This window comes from Sorex fumeus, unplaced genomic scaffold, assembly GCF_029834395.1.
Source record: "Sorex fumeus unplaced genomic scaffold, SorFum_2.1 ptg000061l, whole genome shotgun sequence".
Taxonomy (NCBI): Eukaryota; Metazoa; Chordata; class Mammalia; order Eulipotyphla; family Soricidae; genus Sorex; species Sorex fumeus.
Window position 1 is genome coordinate 20,177,838 of NW_026606118.1, and position 13,342 is coordinate 20,191,179.

Below are 13,342 nucleotides of genomic sequence, written 5' to 3' on the forward strand. Positions count from 1 at the left end.
TGCTCAGAAATACTCCCAGCTCTGTTTTCGGGGGCCAGAGGTTCACTACTGACAGTATTCGGTGGATTATGCAGTGCCAAGGGAGAGTCCTGACCTCTTGCATGCACTGCATGTGCTCCAGCCCACTGCAGTTTCTCTCCAGGCCATGTGCAATACATTTCCTAAAAATAATAACTGTTCTGAAGCTCATTTTGAAAACTCAATGGTACCATAAAGTTTACCATGAGCTTTAAGCATAAGAAAATATGTATTGGGGATCATAATTGAACTCAGAGAAGCTTCAAGAACTGCTTGACTGGTTCTTGTGAAGTTAATTCAGTTAGTACAAAAGTGATTCATTGAAGTAAGATAAGAATGGCAGAGGAAAAAAGCTGAACTGAAGAGGTTCTCAAAAGAAATTTTTTTTATTATATGAAAGAAGTTTCTATGAAAAAGCAATAAAGATAAGAAACAAACTTTAGGCTCCATTGATTTTAAAGAATTTTGATATGGAGCAGGGGGTTAAGAAGACGTGATTAGCCTTCTCAATTAATTCTGGAAAGAACAAAACAAGGCATATCCCCATAATAAGTCTAATCTCTGATTAAAGGTGGTTAAAAATAAGACCCAAAATTTGTGTGTTAGGGCAGACTGGAAAATTCAGACAATCTCTTCTTTCTGGAATGGTGGCTAAATATGGTGTTATGATCAACAGCCCATTAATGTGGAAGGAATCAATACTTAACCCATCAAATGTATCCCAGAGTTTCCGAAAAGAATTTAGTGGCCCTTAAGTTCTCAGTTCCAATTCTTATAGCTTTCTTCAATTCATTTGCCCTTAAGTAAAGTGAGGCCCTAGCAGAATCTGAACTAAATAACCCTCAATGGTTCCCCTAACCCTTCCAGAAAAAAATCCAAACACCCCAGTACGCCGCTGGAGGCTCTTTGATACCTGGTTTCTACCATCTTTCCATTTCATTTCTGGCCATTATTTCCAGCTTCTCCATTTGCAAAATCTACCCTCTGTCCAGGCTTTGTAAATATTTCTCTTGTCCCCACACCTCACACCAAATGCCAAACATTCTGCCCATTCATCTCTGAGGTCTTAATGACATTTCCTCCAGTGTGCCTACTTCCTCTGACCTGAGTCTTGCTATGAAAACCCTTTAAAAACCAAGAAACACATCTATTCCACTTTAACCAATATTAGGGAGAGGTACTTATTTATCTTTTCTAATCAGTAGGGAAATCAATGAATATGCTCTCAAATTATCATGTCACCATTTTAGCTTGCTGGTTAGGTATATTTTCAGTGGGAGCATTTTAATCAAGCTCTGCTCATTATTTTTGAAAAAAAGCTTGCATAAATAGTTATAAAATTAATTGAATAAAACTTAACATTGGGATTGTTTACCTCCTGTTAATAATAACCCATTTTTTTCTGCAAATCCCTTCCATGCATGCACGATAATTACTGGATGGGGATAAAACATTACATTTTGCAAGGATGAAAGAGAAGAGAAAATAATTCTAATCAGCTTCATAAATAACTTCAACATATTTACCACCTCACTGGTTTTTCTCCAATGTTCTCTCCTCCCACAAATAGGAGAGGCGAAATCAACTTTTTACTACCCACTCACATAAATTGTTACACCAGAAGATTAAGTGGCCTTGTGATAGGGTACTACAAAAAAAATGAGTCCTGCTGAATCCAAGAACTCATTCTAGGATTAAGAAAAGCAAGAAAACTGCCCACTCTATCCAATAGCTCATAAATCTTTTTCAAACAGAGTCTTAAGATACTTGGTTTAATCTTATACTCCTTTCTTTTTCTTGTTTTCCTCTCATCAAAAATGCTAGTAAATTCTGTAAGATGAAGCATTTTCAAAGTCAGAACCAAAAATAATGGCACAAAATTAATTAGCATACTTTGTTTTTCTTTTTCACTCTGAGTCACTCAGAATAGAATGACTAATGTTATTGACAATTAAAGGCAAGTGAGCAAAAATTCCTTAAAGATGTATAATATACTGAACTACATAATTCATACAGAGAACACTGATATTTGGGACATAGAATGCCAATGGCTTGTTGAAACAGTAAAAGGTATATCACTGGTTCAAGCCAATTAAATCATCCTATAAATAACTGCACCGTGTGATGATTCTATGCTTCGGGCAGTTACTGAAGGTTAAGGAGATATGATGCCAATAAATGAAAGATAATTTTTATCATGAGGTATTCAGCACAGAGAAGCTATGCATTAGACATAAAAATCAAATGAAAATTTATTATTATATAGGATCTCAAAGAAAAATTATACCCACTCAAAACACAAAAACAAAAACAATAGACCAAAAACCTATCTTTGCAAAGGAACTACTAGGATTAGCTCTTTATTTTTTTATGTATGCATTCATGTGTTTATTTGCTTTGGGGGCCATGCCTGGTGGTGCTAAGGACTTACTCCTTGCTCATGGATCACTACTAGCACTACTTAGGGGTCCATATGCAGTTCCAGGAATCAAACTGGCATTGTATACTGCAAGCACTAGCCTTAAGACCTGTTCTATCTCTCTGACCTCAAACAGCTCTCTAAATTTAAACAGTTTTAATAAAATTGCATTCCAAAATGTACTACAGGAAAAATGATGTATGTATTATTTGTCTATAATTTAGTATTCAGTAGCACTGCACTGTAGCACTGTCCTCCCATTGTTCATCAATTTCCTCGAGCGGGCACCAGTACCATGTCACAACAAATTTTGAGACTTGTTGTTACTGTTTTTGGCATATCAAATATGTCACGGGGAGCTTGCCAGGCTCTGCCATGAGTATTCAGTATTCAGTAGTTATCAAAATTTTTCATTTTTTCATATAACTTAAATACATACCTAGCAGGTTTTTGGACCTAGTTGCCTATGTACAGCAGGATTATATTTCTTTCTATATTTACCCACATGACTCTATCTAGGGAGGGATAAAGATCATCACCATACTTGGACTGTGATCTACTTCTTAGCTGTTCCACAAGTAACACAGATGTATTTGTATATAAATTTAGTAAAGATCATGGTCTACGGAGCCTTATATGGAAGAAAAGTTTTATCATTTTGCCTCTTTATTTCTACATCTTTGAGATATGGACTGTCATCCTACCCTACTACTGCTCTCTGATTACTTTTCATCTACACAATAAAGTAAATTATGATTGAAGTTGGTTTGACTTTACAAAAATTACACTTAATACATTTCACTATATTTCTTACAATAATTTTTCTCTTCTATACTTCAGAGCATTCCACACGTCCTACTTGGAATTTTTTTTCTAAATTCTGGATGAGGCTTGCACTTCAAGCCTGTGTTTGTCCCTGAACATATATCTGGCTTGCTTGTCTTTATGTTTCTCTGCATAAGTTGTTTTTTTAAATACAACATTTGCCCCACAAATAAATAATTAAAGCCTGAAAGGTGTTTATATGTATCTAGAACTTCACTACTTGTTTTGACTAGGCACTTTGGGAGTTATTAGCAATAAAATTAGTTCATTCTCAAGATTTATGCACAAGAAAGCTGCCTTTGTAGGAATATTTATGCTGGCATTTTATTTTAATTTGAGGGGAGATCTTTGAGTCACACTCCTCTAAATAGAGGGCTGAGTTTGGATTCCGTACCCCTGGCAGGGTTTAGGGGACCATCAGTGACGCTGGGGATAGAAACTGGATCAGACACTAGCGAGAATCTTATGCACTGACTCTAGCCAATGCTGGTATTTTAAAAGTGAATAAATCTTTACTCACAGTTGTTCAGCAATTTAATGTCATTCCCTATATTGCTTTTAGCCTCTTTTAAACAATAATTTTTGTTTCATTTCAGGTTTAAATTCTTATTTTGCTTCATAATCTAACAATTTAGTTATTTTGAAACTTTGTTTCATTTAGGCTTATGAATAAGAAATACATACTTTTTTGGTTGTTGTTGTTCTCAGACAACAACCCTTGATGCTCAAAAATCACTTGATGCACAAGAAGCACTCCTGGTCAGGTTTGGGAGACTAAATTCGGTATTGGGGATTGAGTCTGGGTTGGCTGCACAAGAAAAGTTTCTTAACCCTTGTACTATCTCTCTGAACCTTCAAAATATATACCTAGAAGAATTTTTGTCAATTTCATGGACTCTACAATATTTTGAATATTTCGTTATTTTTATGAACAAGAAAAAAGAAACAGGAATATAATATGATATTTTAATGAGATTTAACATTGCATGCATATGTAGTGAGATATTTTATTATAAAAGTACATTAAAATCTATGAACTTGGGAACAGAGATACTACAGAGTGTAAGGCACTTGCCTTGCACGCACTCAACCGAGGTTAGCTCGCTGGCACTAGATATGGTCCCCTGAGCACCACCAGGAGTGATTCCTGAGCACAGACCCAGGAATAAGCCCCAAGCACAACCTGGTGTGGTCCAAAAAGTAGAGAAACAAACAAAAATATGTGCAGTTAGTAGAAACACAATGTAAAATTTAATAAAACAGTCCCTCAATGGGAAAAAAAGAAAAAAAAGACCACATAACAACACAAATTTTTTAAAAGTATTTTTAGGGAAAGCAGGACCAATAAAAAGGGGGCACATTAATATTTTAAAAAGTTAGGAATCCCTGCAAGATTGAATTTGAAATTTCTGTCACAAAATTGCAAATGGTCAATCTGCTGTAAAGACAGTTCCAAGTTTGACTTTCCTCTAAGACTGAACACCTTGCCAAACTACAATTTTTTTTATAGTAGACTCACTAACTTAATGAGACAGTATCAGATATAAAGAGAAATACTCATTTAAAATATTCAAATCAAACTTACGTTTCTAAGTTGTCACCTTCAAGGACTGTCTGGACAGGCAAGTAGCCAAGCCGAGGATGTTTGGCAAAGTATTTCTTGGATCTGAACTTGTTCTTCAGCACCTTTGTGAAGTCCCGGACATCTTCCCCCGATGTTGTCTGTGAGATGGGAAGGGAAAGACTTATCTCATAATGGAAGGAGATAACTTTGCATTAAATCCAACTGAATGTATATCATTACAATCAGAGACTGTAGCACTGTAGCACTGTCCTCTTATTGTTCATCGATTTGCTCAAGTGGGCCCAGTAACGTCTCCATTGTGAGACTTGTTGTTACTGTGTTTGGCATATCGAATGCATCACGGGTAGCTTGCCAGGCTTTGCTGTGCGGGCAAGATATTCTCGGTAGCTTGCTGGGCTCTCCGAGAGGACGGAGGAATCGAACTCGGATCAGCCAGGTTGGCCGCGTGCAAGGCAAAGACATCAGTTGCAATTGTTCCATGCATTTTTGAAATAACATTAAATTTTATAAAAACATGGCAATCACGGCTTACAATTAAATATAACCAGGAATTAGGCAATGATTTTTTTCTGTTAAAAATAAATAAGATCTCATTTTTTCCCTCAGTATTGAAATAAATGGAACAAAGTGAAATTAACTGTGGCAATGCTCTTGGTCAATTTCTATCACTAAAGTACTTGCAATGTTCTATTAAATACTAGTGGTGATAAACTATTCTTAAATATTATATAGTTTTAACTAAGGTAGATAATGAGGACTAGCTACATGACTTCTTTGAACTTTTTTTATAAGCCAGCATTAAACTGTAGTGTGGAAAGAGGTAAAGCAGAATGAAGAATTAAAAGGTAGACCCATGCTATACTCTACTTTATAAGGACAATGGGAGTTTCTTTGTCATTTCCCAACCATGCAAACATATATTTTATTTGGAATAATATGTTCACAATAGTATACAATATTATTGTTTTTTAAGAGATGGGCTGAGATCCATGCATGTAACTCTCACCATCTCATTTCAACCCAGAAGCTCTCTAGCACCCATTCTTCTTTTTTTATATCTTTGACAGAAGTTTGACAGACATCATTTTTTATTTTTCTGAAGCTAAATTTTAGATATTTACATTAGTACTGGGGAACTGAATCAAAACTCAGGTCTAACACTTAGTGTGGTTGCCCGATCTGCATCTACATAGACCTTCCTCTAATGTCTACAGAACCAGAGACCTTTCCTATAAAAAACAAATTGAGTGCTAAAAATAACAGCCTATCTGTTGCCTGCCATCTTCATTGTCTGCTATCCATTGCTTCCTTCATTACTGGAGATCAAGGACATATTCAAACAAGTTTCACAAACAAAAGATTAACTATACCCAAAGTTGTAAAAGAACTCTAAATCAAGACATAGATAATTTTGTTGTTTCCCATCTGCCTCTATTTTACCGAAGTATGTCATTCACCAATTATTAGCTAATATAAATTTCACCTATCTTTGGTGACTATTAGTAGTTACCTAATTTTAGGAAACTACTGGGGAAAAGCTTGATTATAAAGGCTGGAAGAACAGAGAGCAAAATAAGATCAAGCTATTTATAATTTTAAGTTCACCAATTTTCCCTTTAATTTATAAAAATATAGCAAGGATGGTCCACATTATTGCCAGATCTTGTCATATGACCTGTGATATCAATTTTCCTTTAAAATATAACTGACAATAAAGCACATAAGACATGCACTTGTATGGATACAGATCTCACCAATGTAAAGTAATGTGAAAAAGAAGCTATAAGTGAAAGGAAAAAAATCGAAGGCATTTTGTGGAGGAAAAAGCTACAGTAAGAGATGATCATTTAGAAGTATTGGATTGTACCCGGGCACAAGAGGTAAAATAAATAGAATACAGCTGAGAGCAAAGGACATTTTAAAAGAACGAAGGCTTGGGACACAGCACTTATCATGGAGGTTATTTGGAACTTCTGTAATTGGTATCACAACTGCAGATCATTAAGTTTATATAGAGATGTATCCTACATTTTTAGTAAAGAGAAGGAACAGGAGATATTTTCCATAACAAAAATGTAAAAGACAAGGCCACTAAGCAAGAAGAAGCACTTAAAGTTCCATTTCTTGGTTTGCCATTGGCACTAGCTCTCACTTGGCTCATCTCCATCTAGCAATATAAAGGTCTTCATCTCTTACACTAGTGGTTTTCAAATTGTATTGAAGTCTTCAACTTAAGCAGCCCTGAGAGGTGGGTAGGAGGAAAAGCCAGGTGGATCCAAGGAATAGACCCCATCCACCCATAAGTCTGTCCCACCAGGAAAGTGAGCCGTACAGTGGTTCTCAATATATTGAAAGCTATGGGACTCTCACCAACCATCCACTTCCAGAATATTGCATTACATCAGAAAAGAGTTCCGTATCCATTCAGCATCAAAACTGCTCTCTTTTCTTCCCTCAGCCCCTGACATTTCCTGCTTCTAGTTAACTCTTTTGAACATTTCTTATAAAAGGAATTATACAACATGGTCATTTCTAATGGATTTCTTTCACTTAGCATAATGCTACACTATCTTGTCAATATTTAGGTTTCAATATAAACTCTCAGATAAAAAAATAATACACCATTGGAGAGTGGGAATCCAATTTCAAATTATTCTTTAGCTAAACAAATGTAAGAGATTGAAGGGTAGAGCAAAATCAACCAATAAACAAAGTGTACAATCTTTTTCTTTCACAAGCAGAAAATACTTATCTTCTTTTCCAGAAGTTATAACAAAAGTGGAAGTTAATGCTGAGTTTTCAGTTAAAGCTGACATATATTTTTAAATGAGTGACTTTTCATACACAAATATAACATTTTAATCTCTAAGGCAATTTTAATATTTTTGTAAAAACAGTTATAATTCAATCGTTAATTTCACTAGAGACAAACATTATGTAACATCAAATGAAAGGCAGTTAATCCTACAAAAAACTGATATTAAATTTAGGCAAGCATAATGTAATTCTTCAATTGGGATAGAGCCAAGAAATGAATTAAGCCCATTTTCTCAATGAAAAAGTTAAAAATACATGTACATATTTTATCTAATTTGCTACTGAACAACTCGATGAAGAACGGGAGGACAGTGCTACAGTGCTACTGAACAACAGTATGTAATTTTCCAGATTTTAAAATGCTATTCAGACTCAATTTTATCTTCACTGTAAGTATAATTCTTTTTTTTAAAGCAAAAAAAAAATCCCAGACATTAAGATTTTACCACAAAATTGAAAGAATGAATCATTACTACACAAATTATCCAAGGTTTAAAGTTTTGCATTTCTTCAAAGATTAAGGTTTTCATTTATTACAGTAAGAATTAAGAAGGGCTGGAGGAGAGCTTAAATAGCAGTGCATATCTCTAGCATGCTTAAGGCCCTGAGTTTGATCTCCTACATAACCCAATCATCAGGCCTGAATTGCTGGAAAGAGAGAGAGAGAGAGAGACAGACAGACAGAGAGAGAGAGAGAGAAAGAGAAAGAAAGAAGAAAAGAAAGAGAGAGAAAGAAAGAGAAAGAAAAAGAGGAGAGAGAAAGAGAAAGAAAGAAAGAAGGAAAAAGAGAGAGAAAGCGAAAAAAGAAAGAAAGAAAGAAAGAAAGAAAGAAAGAAAGAAAGAAAGAAAGAAAGAAAGAAAGAAAGAAAGAGGGAGGCAAGAAGGGTAGGAGGGAGAGAAGAAAGGTAGTAGGGAGGGAGGGAGGGAAGGAAAGGGGCAAGAGGGATGGTACAAGGGTTAAGGCACTTGTTTTGCATGTGGCCAAGTCCCATTCAATCCCTGACACCCAGTATGGTTCCCTGGACATTACCAAGAATTATCCCTGAGCATAAACTAGGAGTAATCATGAGCACCACTGGGTATAAATCAAACACTCCCTGCACACATACACAAAAGTTGGGAAAAGGTGAACAAAGATTTTATAAATCAAATGAGATGAAATAAGGATATACTTATATATAATATAAATAAATAGATCTCTCTATGTCTAGTAACTCTTTCCTTCAATCTCATTTAAGGACTGTCAAGTAATTATGACAACTTTTTGATCCCTAGGAATGTAATTTTAGGACTTAGACCTGAAGAGGCAATAAGGACAAAGTTACAATTGCAAATTGGCTCTTTTCACCACACAGTACTCTGTTCCTCCTAGAAAAAAAAATTGATACACTTGAAAGAGAAAAAAATCCATTACCATGGACATCCCTTAGTACATTCCGAATTTCTCTTTTATTTAAAATAAATCCCTTTTTAAACACCCCGTGGCTGATTCTTACAAAATTTATAACAGGTCTTCCTGTTGTTCATCGATTTGCTCGAGTGGGCCCAGTAACATCTCCATCGTGAGACTTGTTGTTACTGTGTTTGGCATATTAAATACGCCATGGGTAGCTTGCCAGGCTTTGACAGGCGGGCAAGATACTCTCGGTAGCTTGCTGGGCTCTCCGAGAGGGGCGGAGGAATAGAACCCCTCTCGGTTGGGTTGGCTGCGCGCAAGGCAAACGCCTTACCGGCTGTTTTTAATGGCATGCACAAGACATGCTCAGTGCAATTACATTTAAAGGGGCTAGAGAGGTAGTCCAGGGTTAAAGCACTTCTTTTAACTGACGCTGGTCTCCAGCACCACATACAGCCCACTGAGTATTGCCGGGGATGACAGATGAACACAGAGCCAAGGATACGCCACGAGCATGTGAGGTGTGTCCCAGTCAAGAAAAATTCTTTGCATCAAAGAGTTTCAGGACAGCAATATCTATCCCTAGACTCTGGCTTAGTCTTCTTCATTTTTTAAATTTTAATTTTTTGGCTTTGGGGCCACACTGGAAATACTCAGCACTTCTTCTTGGCACTGTGGTCAGGGATCATTCCTGGCAGTTGCGGGGAACGTATACAGATCATACTGGGTTAAGCTGCAAGAAAGGAAAGTGCCTTAATCCCTGTAATAATTCTTTGGTCCCTGATTTAGTCTTTTTATATAAACAAATCTTATATGAATTAAATCAATTTGCTTCTTTTTAATTGAGGTAGCAACACCACCTTACCACCAAGTATATTACAACTCTGTATTAGAACGAAGATCACACCACACACCTGGCAATGCTCAGGGGTTACTCCTGGCTCTGCACTCAGGAATTACTCCTTGTGGTGCTCTGGGGACCACAAGGGATATGCCGGGAATTGAACCCGGGTCGGCTGCGTTCAATACAAACGCCCTACCCGCTGTGCTATTGCTCCAGCTCCCTCACTCTTCCACCTTCTGCCCTTACTAAAAGTCAAACAATTTGACTGAAAGTCTTACCAAACGTCACTTTTTAATCTATAGGGCTCCCTGCCATACTTGCTATTTTCTTGTAATTACCTATTGCAATTTGACCTGTAGGGTTTCTCAGTCTGAATTTTGCTGACTTCCACATTCTGCTGCAGGTCAGCAGCCTGCTCCTCTAGAAGCCCCCAGGGCTGCTGCAAATCAGCAGCTGCATCCAGAAAATGCCTCAACTCAGGTCTCAACTTCTGGCACGACCAATAGAAATGATTGTGAGGAACCTCCAGGAAAATGACAATGATATTTGCTCACCTCTCAGCAGCTTTCAAGACAAATGCCTATAAATCTCTGATAAGGGGTGCCAAATTATGTTATAATGTTATCAATCACTTTCACCTATTATTTGAAACACTATAAAGACATAATTTCCCAACTACTGTTTCTGCACTCAGGGATACAGTTCATCAGAAAAGGCACTTGGCATGCTGGACTTTCCCCGCCCCCCCCGCCCACTTTCTAACTGCCTTCTTTTTCTTCCCCTATAAAAATTGGTTTCTTAAATTCTTTAAAGATACCACATTCTTTTTCTAAGGAGCTACGTTGAGGGATCTCCCAAGCATTGCTCAGGAGAGGTCTGGGTCCCTCAGAGTGAATGTGAGGGATTTAGAGGCAGCGTCCTTTGGGTCCTTTAGCCATGAATTGCCCACCACATCCCAGTGATGCTAGAAAGCCTCAAGGTTCACTCTGGGCAGTCCCGGGGAGAGGGTCCCTCAGGGCTATACTGGTGATGTCCAGGGGTTCATGTGTTGCCTGGGAGCTAATGGGTCAGGCCACAAGCAAAGCCTTAAACTCTGTACTATCTCTCTGGTCCCTCTTGTATTATGTGTATTATAAATTCATACATATAGAGAGATTTGGATTTTAACCTATTGCCATTCTTCTCATTCCTGAAGGGCAAACTGTCCATTCTTCGGCCAGAAGGAGACTCTCCATTTTAGCCACATTATCATTGAGCCTTAGACTTAATTCTACCGACCCCAGGATGCTGTCTCTAGTTACACTGGTGGTCTGAAGTCTGTTTTCTATTAAAATCAGAAGGAAGTGCTCTTGGAATCAGAATTACCTGAATTCTTGATGCTGGTGAGTTTTTCTGAGTCTTTCACTAAATAATAGAAGGCTCATTTTTCTAAATACAAAAATCCATGGCTTACATATTTTGTCCCTGAGTTAGTTAAGTATGATCCCTTTCACTTTCGTTTGCTATAAAGCATGACTATTAAAAAGTCAGATAATATCTAGTATTTTTTCCCCTCTTAAATCCTGTTTTCCTTTTTGATCTTTTAAAGTTAAGTAATTTTAAAGTTAAGTAATTTTACCTGAATATCATAGTGTTGGTCATTCTGAGATAAAGTTCTCAGGTCTATGTCATATTCTTCCAGTAAATAATTTTCAATTTTTCTATTACTTGCTTCTTCTTCTCATATTCTTTCAGTAAATATTTTTCATTTTTTCTATCACTTCATCTTTTTTATTTATATATTTTTTGGTGATGGTGGGAGGGAATTTTCTTTGGATTTTCATTTTTAGTGTTTTTCCTCTTGAGTTTCTATTTAAGGACTCAAATTTATACATTCAATCTTTTCTGCTTGCCTAGCTTTAGTATTTGTAATTTTCTTTTAACTCTTTAATATTGTATTCTGCATTTTTTGAGATTAAAGTTTTTTTTGATTATTCTATTTTAAGACACTCAACTATGAATTTATTCACTTTTGTCTTCCTGTGGTTGATAAATTCTTACATGATTTTGTCTTTGATTTCTAATTCTCCCCAGAGTTCTGTCCCATAATTTCTGAAATTTTACAATACCGATTTTTAACTTTATTCCATGCATTATATTACTTTCTCAGAACTAATTTTGATATAGCAGACTACAATTTTGACCTTTTCAATGATTACCTACTTCGAGCGTGCTTTATTTGCAATGTAATTTTTTGTTCTTACATAACGTTTAGGTTATTGCTTTATGTGGGATTGTATTTTGTGTTGTGACATTTTATCAACTTCTAGGATGAAGCAAGATTTTCTACTTTTACAGTGCTCTTCTCTCCTTCTTTGTGAAGCATAAATACAGCACTTCAGTTTAGGGACTTCATTCCCCCACTTTGGACTAGTTAATTCTTTCATTTTTTGATCCTCATTTCAGTTCCAACCATGGCTGGGTGTTGGTTCCGTTCCTAGCACTTGCTGAGTAGGCTTCAGACTCTCAGAACATTCCAGAGATCCCTTCATAATCTCTTTTCTGGATTCCTGCCAGGTTCAGATTTCTATGCTCAAACCAATCTTTCCTTTTCCCACTAAATACCTGTTGCCTAAATTAGGATTTTCCAGATCTGAGGCACCTTTCCTCTTTCCCTTTGAATCTTTTTTCCCCATAGACAACAAGATTTTACAGTTTTTTTTTGTTTTTTTTTTTTTTTTTGCTGGTGGTGGCTAATCACCACCCAGATTTATGGGGGGACAACTTCCTTAACTAGTTTTGCTTCCAGTGTTATCTCAGAGGCTTATTTTTGTTAACAAGGTGCCCCATTTCTTTTTTTTATTTGCATTTTTAAAAAAATTTTTATTAGTGAAACACCATGAGGTACAGTTGTAGACTTACAAATTTTTGTGCTTGGATTTCAATTATACAATGATCAAATACCCATCTCTCCACTAGTGCCCATTTTCCACCACCACGGGTCCCAGTATCCCTCCCACTCCCCATCCCTCCCATCTCACCCTGCCTCTGTGGCAGGGCATTCCCTTTTAGTAATGACTTCACAAATGAGGAGAATAGTAAAGGCAAAAGAGATCAAAAAGCTCTGAAAGCCACTGTTGCCTCCACCTTCCTCAATTCCTTCTCTAATAGATTTTAAAATATGAGAATTCACATTATCAAAATGAGGGCCTGCCTTCAAATCATTGTTTTTAAAAGCTAGAGCAGGCAAGTCATTGTGAAAGACATTTTGGAACTAATTGACTAGGTATTGTTGGTTTGTTCTTGAAGGGTACATCAAGGCTCAGCTGGGATCATTCCTGACAATGCTGGGGGAATGTAGTATGGTAACAGATCAGTCAGTCTTATACAAGGGAATGTGCCCAATCCACTGTTCTCTCTGGCTCTAGGTCATTTTAGTACCATCTGAACCTACTTAGG

General features: G+C 36.7%; 1 protein-coding gene across 5 annotated transcripts in view; it reads right to left on the reverse strand.

Moving 5' to 3' along the window:
* Positions 1-13,342, reverse strand: part of UTRN (utrophin) — a 610,322-nt gene that overhangs the window by 33,871 nt on the left and 563,109 nt on the right. For all 5 annotated transcript variants that reach the window (XM_056126431.1, XM_056126429.1, XM_056126433.1 and 2 more), the window contains one exon: positions 4,848-4,984. In XM_056126431.1, coding sequence (XP_055982406.1) covers positions 4,848-4,984 — 137 coding nt within the window. The remainder of the gene's footprint in view (positions 1-4,847; positions 4,985-13,342) is intronic.